At 63.2% G+C, this 15,690-nt stretch overlaps 1 protein-coding gene across 2 annotated transcripts; it reads right to left on the bottom strand.

Moving 5' to 3' along the window:
• Positions 1-3,591: 3,591 nt before the first annotated feature.
• On the bottom strand, positions 3,592-14,812 carry TSC22D3 (TSC22 domain family member 3). 2 transcript variants are annotated; one of them, XM_088527470.1, is made up of 3 exons: positions 14,429-14,812; positions 4,457-4,508; positions 3,592-3,997 (listed from the first exon to the last, which is right to left on the bottom strand). In XM_088527470.1, the coding sequence occupies exons 1-3, from the start codon at positions 14,749-14,751 to the stop codon at positions 3,752-3,754; spliced, it is 621 nt and encodes a 206-aa protein (XP_088383596.1). In that variant the 5' UTR covers positions 14,752-14,812; the 3' UTR covers positions 3,592-3,751. The 2 variants fall into 2 exon arrangements, with proteins under 2 accessions (XP_088383596.1, XP_010216163.1); XM_010217861.2 differs by lacking the exon at positions 14,429-14,812 and adding an exon at positions 4,725-4,875.
• Positions 14,813-15,690: the final 878 nt, after the last annotated feature.

Here is a 15,690-nt window from a genome sequence, read left to right as displayed (position 1 = left end):
AAACTGGTCCTGGCATGTATGCTAGAAAGAGCTGCCTTCTCCTCTCTTGACTCGAACCGCAGGGAGTCCCTCCAATCTCATCCCAAGTGGTCCCATCGTTGAACCAGCTGAACCAGTTGCTCTGAAGTTGTTGGTGTTGCAGGCTGGAGGATGGAGCCCTTTGGGAGCTATTCTAGCTTGATGAGGCTGGGGGAAGGATAAGGAAGCTCCATGTCTCTGCTCTCTCATGCTAGGAGCATCTTCCCAAGCTTCTGCGCCACCTGCACTCAAGTGACGAGTAACCCCTGTGCTCCCCCATCTGTTTCGCTGCAGGGAGTCCTGGGCAGGTAAGTGACAGTGTCCCTGGTCCAGCCCTGGTGCTAGTTCATCCACCTGCCTTCTGACGTCTCCTTTGAAGCATTTGCTCAGGGGATGCAGCAGTTGCACTTGCATTCTTGGGCAAATAATGCCCATGATCCCTGGGGAGCTCCTGTTCCCCTTGGCCATGCTCCAGGTGGCTCTCACTCCCTCCATTCTGGGCCTGCCAATAGGTAGCACATGGGTGCCCACAACACTGAGCTGTTCCTTGCTCAGATCTGGGAGCATGACTCATACACACTGCTCTCCAGCGGGAGCTTCCATTTCTTAACCCAGCTTTCCCTTTTCAAAGGGCTTCTGGTCCCATGAGAGGTCCAACACAGCAGGAGCTGGGCTCACTCAAGGGCTAGAGGTGATGCAGATGCTTGAGGAGACCGGGATCTCTGGGCTACATGGAAACTCTCAGCCATTCCCTCGTGTGCGAGGCTCCCACGAGGCTGGGCTGGGCTGGGACACTGCGTACGTGAGGAGCTGGGAGGGATGCTTGCATAAGACCGTCCGCTTTGGCGGCAGCCGAATTTTCCCAGATGGACTCCTGGTGTTCAGAACGAGTGGAGCACAGCAGGGACTGGCAGGGCAGGAGGTGCTCCCTGACACAGCCCTGACTGCAGGGCCATCATCAGGAACCATCAGGGACTGTCCACATGCACATGTTGGGCCACATCCTGGTCTGGAGGGGGCTCAGCCTCGCCTGGCAGGGTGGCATAGTCCCCTCCTTGCCCCACGTACACCTTGGCCCAGGAGGAAGGAGCGGGTGCACAGTCCCCCCTGCTGCCAGTGCCCTCTTTGCAGCAAGTCTGAGGCACCAAGTCCGTGCCAGGAGCTGTTCCGTGCCCCGGCATGCTGGTGCAGGCTCTGCCGGCTCCCCAGCATCCGCATGGAGAGACATGTGCGGGGGCTGGATGCTGCTGCGCGGGAGCCCTGGGCCGGGCCTGCATCACGCCACGCCTGGGAACACGCGGCTCAGGGCGGCAGCCGCTTCTCATTTTTGACAAATAAGCCGTTTCTTGGAAGCTTCCTGAGGCGGCGCCTTAACCCTTCGGGCACTGCGGAGCAGCAGGAAGTGGTGCAGCCTGTGGTGCAGCCTTTGATGACCACGGGAACGTGTTAACCCTCTGCTGCCCACGCCAGGGCAGCCACACAGGCCCCTGCTAAAGACATGTGCTCAGTGGGACTTGTCCCTGTCCCCTGTCTCCTGTCCCCTTCCCCCCCACGCCAGGATGCCCAGGATAGAGCACTGCTGAGCACTTCTTGTGCCCAGTTTGTCAAGCTGGGCCCTCTCTTGGGGTGGTGGGAAGAGGTTGGCAGCATCATCAACTTGTCTGATGATGGGAATAGCATTGGGGAACTGGTGCTCGTGTGCCCATGGAGGAAGTAGGAGCACAGGAGGGGATGGGGACTTGCTCAGCAGCACCAGGGAATGAACATTCCCAAGGCCAGGAGCTGCACCAAAGTGGCCATGGGAGCTCAGCAAGGCACAGCAGTGGCTTCCAGCAGTGGCATGTGCCCACCGTGGGGAGGGGTTTCTGCCTGGGTTGCCCTGTGCCATTGGCTTGTGCAGTGTCACACCACACTTGGGAGCGGAAAGGGCTCTGCCCACGGGAGGAGGCTCCTCTGGAGCAGCGGGGGAAGGCCGTGGTTTGAGGGGGCTGAGCTACTGCACTGCAGGGCAGGGGGGCCCCACCGGACTGTCCCCAATCCCCCGTGGGACATCCTGGGAGCCCCCAGAGGGGAGTGAGGATGGGCAGAGGCAGCAGGCAAGACTTCCCTATTCCAAGCAATGCCCTCTCTGCATCCCTCGCAGGGAGCCAGGGCACAGACCTGCTCACACAGTGCCGGGGCTGGCTCCCAGCTCAGCATCAGCCCTGGAAAAGGCTGGACACCCCAAAACGGTTTCAGGCTGAGACACTGGCCCATGTTTTGGTGTTTACAGGAGGTTGCCAAGGAGCCGAGGGTGCTCAGCACTGGCGGCTCCGTGATGACTCACCCCACACTAGGGCTGATTAAGGCAGAGAGCTAAAGCAGTGGGGAAAAGGCCTTGCCTTGAGACCCCATGTGTCTCACATACCTCCTGGCGCTGCTGGTACCCCCTGGCCTTTAAGGGTCACCCCCATGTCATAGGCAGCCTTAGAACCCACACCTCATTGGCATGAACATGGCTGGGGAAGCACACACCATCCCAGCTGCCTCCAAGGGCAAGGAAGAAGCTGGGGACATGGTCTCAGGGAGGAAAAGCTGCCTGTGCTGCCCAAGAGCTGTGGGAGCAAGGATCTTTTCCCAGCCTTAAAGAAGAAGAGGCGCAGGATCTTGCGCAGGCCCCTGGGATCCAGAGTAGGGCAAAGATGGTCAATGCCTGCCCAGTACCTACCACCCCCCTACTACCAACCCGTTCCCGACCACGACAAACAGTTGCAGGAGCCAGGGTGTATAAAAAAAGTAGAGTTTATTGCCACCTCTACCTAGATTTACACAGCGATGTCACTGCTCTGACAGTCTGACGTCAAAGCAGACGTCCCGTCCCTTCCCAGCGCGCTGCCGGGGCGCAGGCTGGCGGCTCCCTGAGAGCCCCATGGGCCAGAGCGCGTCCCCGCCGCTCTGCCCCGCGCTCCACGGCCGCCGCAGCCGCCCCACGGCGCGGGACAGGCAGCACCGCGCATCCGCTCGCAGCGCGGTGCCGCTCTGGGCTCGCCTCGAGGGCCCCCCAGCTGTATGGAGATGGGCACGTCGGCCCCTGGGCAGCACCCTGGTGCCCACTCGCCTCTTATCTGCGTGCGTTCACGCAGAGATGCGTCTGCAGAAGATACCCCAACTACAAAACCAAGCATTCCTTGTAATCCCCACGCAGGTGTGCGTGCAGCCATGCACTGTACTGTGCACGGCACTGGTGCTGCTGCTTCAAGTCAGCTTTGGTTTGCAGCAGGTTCTGGGGACACACTGGTATCTCTCGTGAAGCAACCGTCTTCCTCCAAGCTCAGTCTTTGCCAGACAGAGACCCCCCTGCTGCACAGTGCAGCAAAGGCCCAGGGCTCAGCGTGCGCCTTTTCCAACATTGTATTCCCACGTGTGCGCCCAAGGCCCCGCCGGCACATTGCAGGCTCCCAGGTTTCAGCAGAGCCCACAGTTTTCCTCCCTGTGCATGGTGGGGAGAGGCCGGCCGGCGTGGGGAGAGGGGTGTCCGCTGCAGCTCCGCGTCTCCTTCGGCGAAGAGCATCTCCGTGCAGGAGGCAGCAGCTGGCTCAATGTCTGGACGGGCTTGCCCGGGGGGCACCTCTGAGCACCCCTGTAGGTGCCAGGCTTTGGCAGTCCTCCGTAAGACGAAGGCGGAAACGACTTTGCGGGAGATTGGAAGTAGAAAGAGTTCCGTGGCTCTGCCCACCCCAAGGACAGAGCCACCTTATACCGCAGAACCCCCGGTGTGCTGAGCCGGGGCTGGTGCCCCGGGGCTCTGCTCCTGTGGGCTCAGCACCTCCGCAGGCAGCCGCGACTGGAACTTCTCCAGCTGCTCAGGGCTGGCGAGGGTTTTCAGAAGGCTGTTTTCTCGCTCCAGCTGGGAGTTTTTCTCCAACAGTTCTTTGATCTGCTCTTTCAGCACCTCCACCTCCTCCCGCACAGCGTACATCAGGTGATTTTTCACCAGGTCCTGCAAGGAGCCAACCAACAGCCCATTACTCCACGGTTAGACCCTCAGGGCTGCTTCCCCCCACCCTGCAGGGCTCTGTCCCCCCAGCCACTTGCCAGTCCAGAGCCAGAAGCAACCGCAGGCTTCTCCAAGCCCTTTGGTCTTGGCGCCTCCAGAGGCTTTCTCCCTCCTGTACTCCCCCAACGGCAGCTCCTACTGCTCTTGGGACCCGCGCTGCCTGGCCTCCACATGCCCCAGCACCAGAGCGGCCATCCCAGGCCCCTGTCCCCAGGCCATGCACTGGGCTGTGCCTCTCCGGGCGCTGCTCCCTGCGCACTGCGGCGCTGCCGGAGCCAATGGGCTCTGCCAGCGGCGGGCGGCAGACAAAGGACCCCAGCCCCACGGCTGCTCCCGGCCACGGCGCCACCGGCGTGGGGACCACAGCACCGGCACCCCGGGGTGCACGCGAGGTTGGCTCACCATTGCCTGCTCGATCTTGTTGTCGATGGCCACCACGCTGGCTCCGGAGGCGCTGGAAGAGAGCAGAGAGACAGGGCGGTTAGCAGCGTCTCCCACCTCCCCGGGCAGCCACGCTCCCCGCTCTGCGCCGCGCTCAGTGCCCTGGGGACCGACCGTCACTCTGCGCCGGGCCGCAATGCACTGGGGGCTGCAGGACCGCCGAGCCCCCCACTCGCCCCAAATCACCGAGGATCCCCCCGGGCACGAACGGCACCGGGGCTGCCCCTACCTGTTATCGAGCTTCACGGAGACCACGTCCCCCCCGAGCAGGGAGGAGAAGAAGGAGATAGAGAAGTTGTGGAGCTGGTAGACAGCCACCTCCATGGGGGACTGGTACACGCCGGTGCTCATGGCTGCAGCGGGAAGGCGGAGGTCTGTGCGCACTGCGGCTCCGCGCCGCCGCCGCCCGCTATAAGGGCGGCCCCGCGTCACGGGGCGTTACCGGGGGCCGGGCCGGGCCGGGCCAGGCCGAGCCGCCTCCATCCGCCACCCGCTGCTGCCCCCGGCCCCGCAGTTCTGCACTCTGGACCCGGCACCCTGCTCTGCAGCCCTGCACCCCGCTCTGCAGCCCTGCACCCCGACACAGCAGCCCTGCACAGCACCCCAGTCTGCAGCTCTGCACCCCGCACCCTGGCACTGCACCCTCCTCTGCAGGTTTGTGCCCCGGACTCTGGCACTGCACCCTGCTCTGCAGCCCTGCACCCCGACACAGTAGCCCTGCACCCTGGCACAGCACCCCAGTCTGCAGCTGTGTACCCTGCATCCCAGCACTGCATCCCAGGCCCTGGCATCCCAGTCTGCAGCAGAGCACCCTGGCTTTCAGCCCTGCACTCCAGCACAGCACTTCATTGTGCTGCCCTGCACCCCAGTGCAGCCTCCCTACACGCTGCTCTGCAGCCTGCATCCCTGCGCTGCATCCTGGGCCCTGGCATTGCACCCCTGTACACAGCTCTGCACTTCAGTGCAGCATTACTGCACCCTGGCACAGCAGGGTCTGCAGCCCTGGACCTGGGCACAGCACCCCGCTCTGCAGCCTTGCACCGCACTGCTGCATCCCCAGGCCCTGGCACAGCACCCCAGCCTACAGCCATGCACAGCACCTAGCACCCCAGCTCACTCCCCCCACGGCCCAGCTCCATACTCCCCTGTGCCTCTGCACTCTGACCCTGTAAACTGGGTCCTGCAATCCATCCTGCACTGCAACACGCCGCTTCTGGACTGTGCTGCCGAGCTGCGCACCTCTGCATCCAGGCCTGCACCCCTGCTGTCCCACACCCTGAGTCCCGGCACCTCATACATTCCCAGTACTTCCCTACTCCTCTGCACCCTCTCAATTCCCTGCATTCCCCCCATTCCTCTGCAACTCCACATATCCAAGCATGCCAGGGGCAGGGGGGAGTTGCCTGTGGACAGGCCTGCAAGGCACGTCTTCTGGCTGCCACTTTGGGGCAAAACAAGGAGACAAACAGTCTTGCTGGGGAGCTGCAACTCAGGGTGTGTGTGCTGCAAGGGACCCCGGGGCAGCGGGACCTTGATGGGGCTGCAAATATTCTCCCAAAGGGCAAAGCAATCAGTGTGCAAAGCAACAACAACAACAAAAAAAAACGCAGTGCAAAACAAAGAAAAATCGTCGTGCAAAACAAAACAAAATCGTTGTGCAAAACAAACAAATAACCGCGGCGCGAAACGGAACGCGGCCCGGGCCGGAGTGCAAACGGCACCGCCCGCCCCAGCCTTACATAACCCGCCACCAAAACATGTTTTGCGCCGCCCGCCGGCAGCCCCGCGGCCGGAGGAGGCCGCCCCCCGGCGGCCAGAGGCGGAACTGCAGCGGAGGCCCCTCTGCGCCGCTGCTCCCACTCGCCCGGGGCCAAAGGAGGCAACTCTGGAGAGGAAAAAAGCCGAGCGCTTCTTCTCCATGCGCCCCCGTCCCAAATGCACCCGGTCCCTGCTGACAACGGTGGCCGCTGGATTTGCCCTTGCCACACACAGGCAACATTGGCCTGGCATTCGGATGTCCTCCCTGCCACCAGCTCCGAGCCTTATCTCTGCCCTCTGGACCCCGCCGGACTTTGCTCAGTGCCCGGCGTGTGTCCCTGCCTGCTCCCTCTGTCCCCAGCCCTGCAGAGCCTCAGCAAGGACAGGAGGCAATGCCAAGCTCAGCCATGTCCCCACGCGCTGACATCCTGGAGGAAAGCCCATGCCAGGGCACAGCCTCGGAAGTAGCGCGGCTGGAGAGATTTCCCTTCACTTGCTGAGATTCAGGAGCACCAAGTTCCTGGGAAGGAAGAACACCAGCCACCGGGCTGCAGGACCACGCACCTCCCTGTGCCCTGCACACCCTGCCCCAGCACCCTGCATGCAGACATGTGGTGGCATTTCATGCCCAAGCAACAAAGGGTGCAAGGACTCAGTGCGGGGCAGTGCCCTGAGGCCCAGCAAGGAGCGGTGCAGCCAGGCACCTTCAGGACCCCCCCAGAAACACAGGCATGGGATGTTGAGGGAAACTTCCCCTGCTTTGCATCCCTTCCGGCAATTGAGACCCTTTTCCCCCTCTTTGTCCCTGCAGACCTGGCACATGTCCCCCCATCCCCATCCCTACTCACCGGTCCCTCCTCCTGAAGAGGCTGGGGGAGTACGGCGGCGGGAAGGCCATGTCGGCAGCCGTCCGCTCTCGGCAGCCCTTCTCCTCTCCCCGCTGCAGCCCCGCGCACCGGGGAGCTCTGCCTGCAGCCTGGGCCCCCGGCCCAGCTGGGTGTCGGGGCCGGAGCGGGCTCTGAGCGCATCCCCGCGGGGCCGGGAGGGGACGCGAGCACGGGGTGCACCCGCCGGGCGGATGAGCTCAGCTGCACTGAATCGGCCCTTTCAGGAGCCATGGGGACAGGGTGCCACCCTGAGCCGCGCGGGTGCTGAGCCGGGAGCGGGCGGCCGGCCCCCCCTCTGCGGGCAGATGAAAGCTGCTCTGTGTGCGCTCATCCCCGGGGCGGCCGCTGTGGGCAGGGGGGCGGCCGGGCCCTCTGCCCCTTGGCTGGGGCATCCCGGGGTGCCCACACCAAGAGGGGCCGGGACCATTACAAAAATGAGCGGAGGTGAGAAAATCCCGGCTCTGCTGTCCCTGCTGGGCTCTGCCCGGCTCTAGGAGCATGGTCAGCCGCAGCAGCAGGGAAATCAGCGCAGGGTGTTGGGACGGAGAGGTAGCCAGGCTGGGCCATGGGCTGGCTCTGCCCTGCGTGGAGGTGATGGGCTGTGCTCCCCACTGCCCTTGTCCCTGCGGAGTGGCTGGGATGAGGGCAAAGGTGCTTGGCATGAGGGTCCATGAGCTGAATCCCTCCCTGGCAGCAGGGTCAAGAGGAAAGAGTGAGCGAGGGAACTGGGGGGCTTCCCGGCTCTGCCATCGCCCCGGCGGCTGCCCACAGCTGTCACTGCCCTGTGACTGGGGTTTCCTCGGGATGATCCTGCGAGACATCCAGGCCAGGGATGCTCTTCTGAGATGCAGGTGCACGAGGCTCTGAGTATTTAGGAGTGCAGCCGGCACACCGAACCCCCTTCACCCATCCCTCCTGGAGGAATGTCTTTGGGAGGCATCCAAGGACCCATCTCATGAGTGAGACCTCCAAGGAGCCACGGGGACATCCAGGGGTTCCTCTCAGTGGCATCTTCCCCTAACCCCCAGCCCTCCTCTCTTAGCACTGGCCACCACCGCACATCTGGACGGGAACCAGCAACAGGCCAAAGATGAGACGAGCAGGAAGGGATGCGGGGCAGCGGCTGCAAGGCCTCCAGCTGCGCCTCAAGCGTCGAGGGGCCCTTTCCCAGCCCCCTGTGGCCCCGGCACACGCTTTTCCCAGTATGCTGGCCCCATTCCAGCGGGATCAGTTTCCTCTCCCACCACCCCCCTTTTAGGGACGCTAAATACACCCATTCTTACGCGCTCCTCTCTCCTCCTGAAGCCTCTATGAGTGGGTGCTCAGCTCCAAGGGGTAGCAGGCGGACACATGTCCCAGTGCCCGTGGACCTCCGCAGCCCAGCCCCGTGGTGGAAACGGAGCTGCAGGAACTGCCCATGATGCCAGGAGGAGTCCCCTGCTTCCTGCCCCCCCAACCCAGCTCAAGGCCTTCTTTGCTGCTCAGTGGCAGCGTTTTTGCCTTGCTCCCTTCCAAGGACTCCGCTCAATGGGAGGAAGGCCCTCCGGAGGGTCCGAGGCGTGGGAAATGTTTCTTGCCTGGCTGCCGAAACGTTGCAGAGCAAAAGGGGAAAGGCACCGAGCCAAAACTGCCCGGGCTGCTCAGCAAAGCCGCATCTCTGGCTTCCAGGGTCAGCGCGGGGAGGGGAGCAAGAGCCACAGCTTGCAAACACGCAGCTAACAAAGCCCAAATTCTGCGGCCATGGCCCTGCTGGCCCAGGTCACTGAGGATGCCCATGTTAGAACCATGGAGGGGTGGCTGGGAACACCGGTGATGAGCTGGGGATGTGAACTCACATCTGGGAAGGGCTGGGTGTCCCCAGGAGGGTGTCACCTGCTGTCACCCTGGGCAGCCCTGCAGGGCAGGGCAGTCCCTGCTATGCACCAGGAGTCCTGCGACGTGGGGACCAGCTTTGCGCCTGCTGGAGCATTGGAGGGCTCCTGCAACCCCCCTTGCCCCCAGGGCATCTCGCCAGCCAGCCCCGCTGGTGACACTGGCACGGATTGTGGCACGGGGACTCCTCCGAACCTGAGGAGCTGCGGGGCGGGTGGAGGGAGGCAGCTGGCAGCCGCCCATGTCCAGCTGTGGGGCGGCCCGCTTCCTCCGATAGCGGCGCTTGGCAGTACTCCCAGTCCTGGGCTTTCTGGCGTGCGCGCGCACACCCCAGCTCCGGCGGCCTGCTGAGAGCGGCACTTTTCCTTTCCCTCTCTAACTTTGCCACTGGCCCTGGTCTTGTGGCCACCAGCCATTGAGCCGGAGTCCCCTCGCTTTCCCCAAGGGTGACTCCAAGGTCACCACCCAACACGTTTCCTATGGAGGATGCTCACAGAGCAAGAAGTCCCAAGGCATCCGCACAAGGAAATCTCGGGGCGATTTCCCTGGGGATAGCGGGCCCTGTGGAGACACGTGCCCCCCCAGATACCTCCCCTTGCTCTCTCTAAGGCGCTTGGGCTTTGCATGCTACCGCCTGGGCAGACAGGGGTGCTCAGAGCCACCTCCACAAAGCCCCTTCCCACACGTGGGAGCTGGCAAAGCTCAGTCAGGTACGAGTTTGTTGGGGCTCTGCTGGCACACAAGCAAGCCGCCATGGAGAAGGTCAGGCAAGGACGCATGCCAGAGCTGCAAAGTTTCAGCCGAGCCTGTCATTAATCCCCCCGCCTGGCCTTTGCGAAGCATCCCGGGCATCTTGAAGTGAGGACGCTTCGCGAAGACTGCTGCCCCGCTGACATTTCGGGACAATAACAACATGAAAGGCAACAAGCCGTCGGCGCGACGGGCACCTGCGGCCATCCACGTGGCCCGTCTGGGCCGCCAGACGCGACTTGGCACCACGTGCCAGTGCGCAGGGAATGGCCCAAGGTTATTTGTAGCTTCTAAACAGCACAGAGTTGTTCTGCTTGGGGCTTCAGATCTGTCGCCCAAGGCATTCTGTAGCAAAATTCCCTCCAATAAATACGTACATACATATATATGTATATAAACACACACTGAGGGATTCTCTGCAAATGGAGGGTTCATGCTTTTTCACCACAAGATAAGCGGAATTGCGCTCAAGGCTGTTCTTACTGGTGGCAGCTCCAGTGTCTCCGGGCAGCGGAGGTGCCCGGCTGCTCTTTCCAAGCCGCTTGGACTGCGCCAGAGGGGGACGGGCCGTTCTGCCCATCACAAGAACAGCCTTTCAAGCCCTTCGTGCCCAGCGAGCCGGAGCTAAAGCTTGGAGCACCGAATGCGGGTCACTGTCACAAGCCAGGCTCGGGGTGCATCCTGCTGCGCTCGCTGCCGGAGCCCACACGCTCACCAGAGGGTTTTCCTGGTGCTCGGATTGCACCTACCCATCACGCTGGCCACTAGCCCAACAGCGTGCTCTGGTGCTCTGGGCTATTAGTATCACTGGGGTTTAGCTTGGCTGTGCCAGCTCCCCTTGGCCAAGGGGCAAAGCCTTGCAGCCACCTCCACCACGAGGAACAAGAGGCGCTGAGCTCTGAAGCTCCAATGCAGCTTAAGGAGCCTCCTTTCTGCAGAGAGCTGGGTTTCGGGGTACCAGCAGGCTCAGGCACACAGTGGCCCTGGGGGGATGCACGCAGGGTGGCCCGGGCGCCATGGCCAGGGGCAGCCCTGCGGAGCCCAGGGTGCAGCACGGGCGAGCTGCGTGGCCGCCAGCGGACCCGCCTCTTCCTCTGCACGCTCGCATCCAGCCTCTGCGGTGCTGCACATGTTGCCCATGTGCTGCTCCTTGCCTCCCTCCCCCTCAGCTCCCCAGGGCCTCCTCCACCAATCTGCGCTCAGCCCAGCCCCGCACAGGCACCGCCGTGTTGAGTAACAAGCAGGGAGCTGCTGCTCTGCCCGCCTGAGCTCACGGCTTCCCCTGCTCTGAACAAGCAGTTCTGCAAACACGGACACCGCTCTGGTGCCCCGGCCCTGCGTGCGGTGAGTCCCAGGGCAGCAGGATGCCTGTGATGGAGAGCAAGAGGGGTACGGGGGACAGGTCTGCACCTGGCTGCCCAGCACCATTTCGGGCAGTGGGAGACTTTGGGCACCCTGAACTCAGCTTGGCCAAGGCCAAGGGAGAGGTCTCCAGTGTGCCCAGCATCTGTGGGGCTCGGCAAGGTATGCTACAAAGCAGGGCCCACTGCAGCTCTGCTCCATGAGAGCAAAGCAAAGGAGTCCTGTCCATGCACTGGTCCAGGGAGGGAAGGGTCATTTCCAGAGCTCTGCAGGGACTGTGAGAGGGCACCGAGCTGGGCAGGGAACGCTGCCCCGGCCGAGCAGTCTCACACCCACACCTCTCTCACGCTCACACGTGCTCCTGCGCATGGCCCCGCTCCCAGTCAAAGCTGCCTTGTTGGTGGCCAGCCCACTCTCCGGGCTGGAATGTGCTCCCCGGCCCCGCTGCCCTTTAGACGCTGGCTCCCTCTCGTCCTGAATCACTACAGCCAAACAGCATGAGATGGATGGGAACAAGTGGTGTCGTAGCATGCTCCAAATGCCACCCGGGCACCACCTACCCAGGGTGCTTTTGCTCGCTGGCCTGGCCCTCTGCTGAGGAAACTAGTCCTGCTTGACTTGGCTTGTGCCGTGTTATCCTGCTTGCCCAGCCCAGCCAGGTGAGGGGTGGCTGAGATCTGTGGGCTGTGTGTGCTCACAGCCCCAGCTGCAGCAGATGTGTGTCTGGTCTCCCCAGGAGAGAGTGGTCCACTAAGCATGGCAGTAGGGAGCCTCCCCGAACTTGGTGCTTTCTTGCTACCCTGCACTGCCACGGCCTCCCCTGGCAGCAGGTCACAAGGCTACATGGAGGGGAGAAGCCCTTTTCAAGCAGGACCTTAGACACTCTCCTAGCAAGAGGGTTTCATGCAGGAATGCCAGCCCTAGGTGGAAGTGGTCTAGATCATCTCTACTTTGTGCATCCCTCACAGAATCCCCACGGACAGCCAAGAGAGAGGAGAGACAAGTAGGGGCCACCCAGCAGCCTGCACGTCCTCCTGAGACCCCCAGCACTGATGCAACCTCATTGCAGAGCTCAGGGCTTGAGTGATCATGGACCAAACTATCTCCAATGCCCCTGGAACTAGAGCCGAGTTCCAGATCTGCTTTGTCTCCCAAGCCATACTAGACTTTGGCCATGCATGAGTCATGGTACCCTCAAGACCTCTTCTTCCCGAACCAGTGTAAGGCACATCAACACAAACCCTCCTGGGTTGCTCAGTGCCAGCAGCAATGGGGCCCTTATCAGACCAGTTATCGGGGTGTTCCTCTGGCACCCACAATCCCCTGCTTTGTACGCTATCGCCTCTTGGGTATCTTGGCTCATTCCCCAAGAGGAGAAAGTTCAGGCTGGCGCAAAACAGCAGCAAACACAGGCGTTGGCACCCTTGCCCTCAGCGCCTGGGGCAGTGCCCCCCAGGCTCTGCTGGGAGAGGGGACATCATCCAAGGGGCTTCCAGCCCAAACTAGAGCGAGGTGTCTGCAAGCATGGGCTGATGGGGGATGCCACTGGTTAGGCAAAACCCACTGCAAACCACAGTGACCAGTGTCTCTCAGGTCGCAATATTCACTAGGGCGCAGAAACGGCTGTGTGGGGCCCGCAGGGCAGAGCGGGGAAGCGATGCTGCTCCTCCCGTGCCTGCAGATCGCAGCAGAGTTGCTTGGTCACCATAGTGGGGTCTGTGCTCAGTCCAAGGGCAGGCAGCTCTTGCGCCCACTGCCTTGGGTGAGGGCCTCTCACCCACGGGCCCTGTCACTCCCTTCCTGGGGGGACACCTGGGTGCTTGGCTCCTGCACTCAACTCAAGCCTGGCAGCCGGCACTAGGGCCGGCATCTCGCTTCCCTCCCACGCCCACAGTGCCAACTGGCTGTGGTGTGTCAGAGCAGGGGGGAATCTCTGCCTCTCCTGCTCCGATCTGCGCCTCGGCTGGGCGGGTTGCAGCCCAGAGCCGGCTTTGCCTCCCGCTGTGCAGCCAGGCGCCCGGGCTCCATGCCGTTTGCCTTGGCCGACAGCCTGGCTCCTCCTTCCCCACCTGAGAGGCAGCTCCGAGTTATGTAAGTGCAGGAAGAGCGTCTCCACCGAGAACGGCTCTGAGCGAGCCGCCTGCTCGGCGCAAGATGCTGGCTTCAGAGAGGAGGCGTGGGCATGCATCCCGGCGGCTTGCACGCGTGGGGCGGCCACGTGCGTGCCCACCTGCCTCACCGCGCCGGGCAAGGGAGCAGATGCTGGCGCCAGGGGTGGCCTGCACGCACGTGCACAGCCCAGGAGGGCGAGCGAGTGAGCACGCCTGCAGGTGCCTTGGGTGTGCAGGAAGCGGAGGAGATGGTGCCACGCTGGGCTTTCTCCATGTCAAGCCTGAGAGCTGCTGGCCTCCAACACAGTGTGGTCACTGTGCGTCTCTTGAGTCCTCTAGGGTGGCCACTAGCTGGTCACCAGGGTCAGTCCCTTCCCAGAGGTGCAGCCAGGAGTGCAGGACCAGAGACAGCTCTGTCTCTCTTCCCAGGCCTGGGGTCCCCCATCTCAGGACCTGAAGCCCCTGCATGGTCAGAGCCCTCCTGGTTCTCCTCTTCCATGGTTCCACGCACTGTACTGCTGCTCAAGGGGCACATAGGCCCGGCCCACAGGAGCCTTCTCTGAGCTGAGCTGACACAGCTGCAGCGGGGTCAGGGACGCTTTCAAGGGCTGGGAAATGCCACCGTGGCCAAATCTGTCACTAGTCAGCGCATGCCAGGGAGAGGCGCAGAAGCTGCTGAAAGCAGGACCTAGCAGCAGGGCTTTTGGATTCTCTCCTCAGCTTCCCACTAACTCTAAGGGGTGGCATTGCGGTTGTTTCCTGAGCGACAGGCTGCCCATCTCCTTGTGAGACCACCATGCACAGACGAGATGAAACCAGAAAGATGAGCATAAGGTTCAGGGGCCAAGACACACACCCAGAGGCTGCTGTTCTTCCTTGGGCACACAGGGCACCAACGAACAGAGGAGTACCACTGATCATCATATGTGCGGCACCCTGGGAACGGACTGTCACCACGCATGGTCAGGGTCCTGGGATGCCTGTCACACAAGGGAGTCCATGCTTATCCCCACCTAGTGTCCCTGCCATTGCTACCTGGCTGCAGAGCCCCAGAGCCACTCCTGCCCCTGCCAGCTCAGAGTCCCGCAGGTCCCAAATCTTGCCCCTGCACAGCTCGCCACCAGCACCCGAGCACTCAACCACCCTAGGCCTGGCTCCAGGGGTGTCCCTGGGGACCAGCCAGCTGCACCCACCTGTGGAAAAGTAGGAGGATGGAGAGCAGGGTCTGGTCGATGTTCCTGTTGCAGATGCCCTCGTTGAAGAGGTAGCAGGGGTCCCGCACGACGGGCTCCAGCGAGTCCTGGCGCATGATGGAGCTCAGCTTGTCAGTGTTGAGGTTCTTGCGGACCAGCTGCTCCTGCAGCTGCCGGAAGCTGCTCACGGTGGGGCTGCCCAGGTTGTTGTTCTCGCCCCCGGCCCCCTCCTCCAGCCCGCTCCGGTTGGCCAAGTCCAGGCAGCAGCTGCAGCAGTCGAGCCCCACGGGCGAGCGGCACTCCTCCGCGGGCGACGAGGACATCCCGGGCCGCTGCTCCGCGCTGCCACGGCCCGCCGGGGCCGCCTTGCGCACGGCCGCTGCCGGGGCTGCGAAGGGCGAGCGGCGGCGGGACGCGCCCGGCTGCGCAGCGCCGCGCTCCGCTCCGCGCCGCCCGCCCCGCGCCGGGCCCGGCTCCGCTCCCCGCCCGCCCGCCGCGCTGATTGGTACCGGCGGCCCCGCGCGCCGCCGCCCGCCCCGCCGCCGCCTCCCCGCCCCGCCGCCGCCGCCCGCCGCGCCGGGCGCCCCCCGGCCCGCGCTGCCCGGCCGCCCCCTCCTGCCCCCGCCGGGGCCGCCGCCGCGGGTCGCTCTTGGCACCCGTCCCACTGGGCACCCGCCCTCCGCCACCGCCCCTGGGCACCCAGGCCGCGGTCTCCCAAGGGTGCGGGGCAGCTCCTTGGGCAGCCTCCCCAACCCTCCTGGACCCACTGACCCCCTGTCAGGTAGCTCAGCATGGATGGGGCTATCTCCTTAGCTCACCCGTGTCTCTTGAAAGTCCTTCCTGCTCCCTGCCCTGTGCTGGGAACCGCAGGTGTCAGGAGTCATTCCCAGGTCCCCAGCAGGCACCTCCAGGGCGTTCACGGCCCCCACACCTGGCTGGACACATCACTAGAGAGGGTGGCAAGGGCTGACAGGGCCCTGTGGTGCTTCCCAGCATCTCCCTTAGCAAGCGGGGACCTCCTGTCCCAGGCTGTGCCTCTAGTGGGTTTGGAGCAGAGGGGGATTGGGTGGCCAAGGGTCTTTTGAGACTTCAGCGGGGAGCACCACATAAGCCTGCATGGGCCAAGAGCGGGGACAGAGAAGAAGAAATAGCAGAAAAAAAAAAGTCTCCAGGATGGCAGAAATGCCTGGAGTCAGCAAGCTGTAGCTGGAAACTGTTTGCCCAAGAGCCAAAAAAGGGGCACAGGTAGAGCATGCCCCAAG

This window comes from Tinamus guttatus, unplaced genomic scaffold, assembly GCF_059628265.1.
Source record: "Tinamus guttatus ecotype Peru unplaced genomic scaffold, ASM5962826v1 Tinamus_guttatus_pri_ptg000287l, whole genome shotgun sequence".
Taxonomy (NCBI): Eukaryota; Metazoa; Chordata; class Aves; order Tinamiformes; family Tinamidae; genus Tinamus; species Tinamus guttatus.
Note: the sequence above shows the minus strand (reverse complement) of the source record. Positions and strands in the feature narration are given on the sequence as shown.

Excerpts from the sequence above, each read along its gene's own strand:
- TSC22D3 (XM_088527470.1), bottom strand. The coding sequence starts at position 14,751 with ATGTCCTCGTCGCCCGCGGAGGAGTGCCGCTCGCCCGTGGGGCTCGAC. Across the intron at positions 4,509-14,428 it reads ATCCTCCTACTTTTCCACAG|CGCCTCCGGAGCCAGCGTGG; the intron begins GTGGGTGCAGCT and ends GCTCTCTTCCAG. Across the intron at positions 3,998-4,456 it reads ACAAGATCGAGCAGGCAATG|GACCTGGTGAAAAATCACCT; the intron begins GTGAGCCAACCT and ends GGCTCCTTGCAG.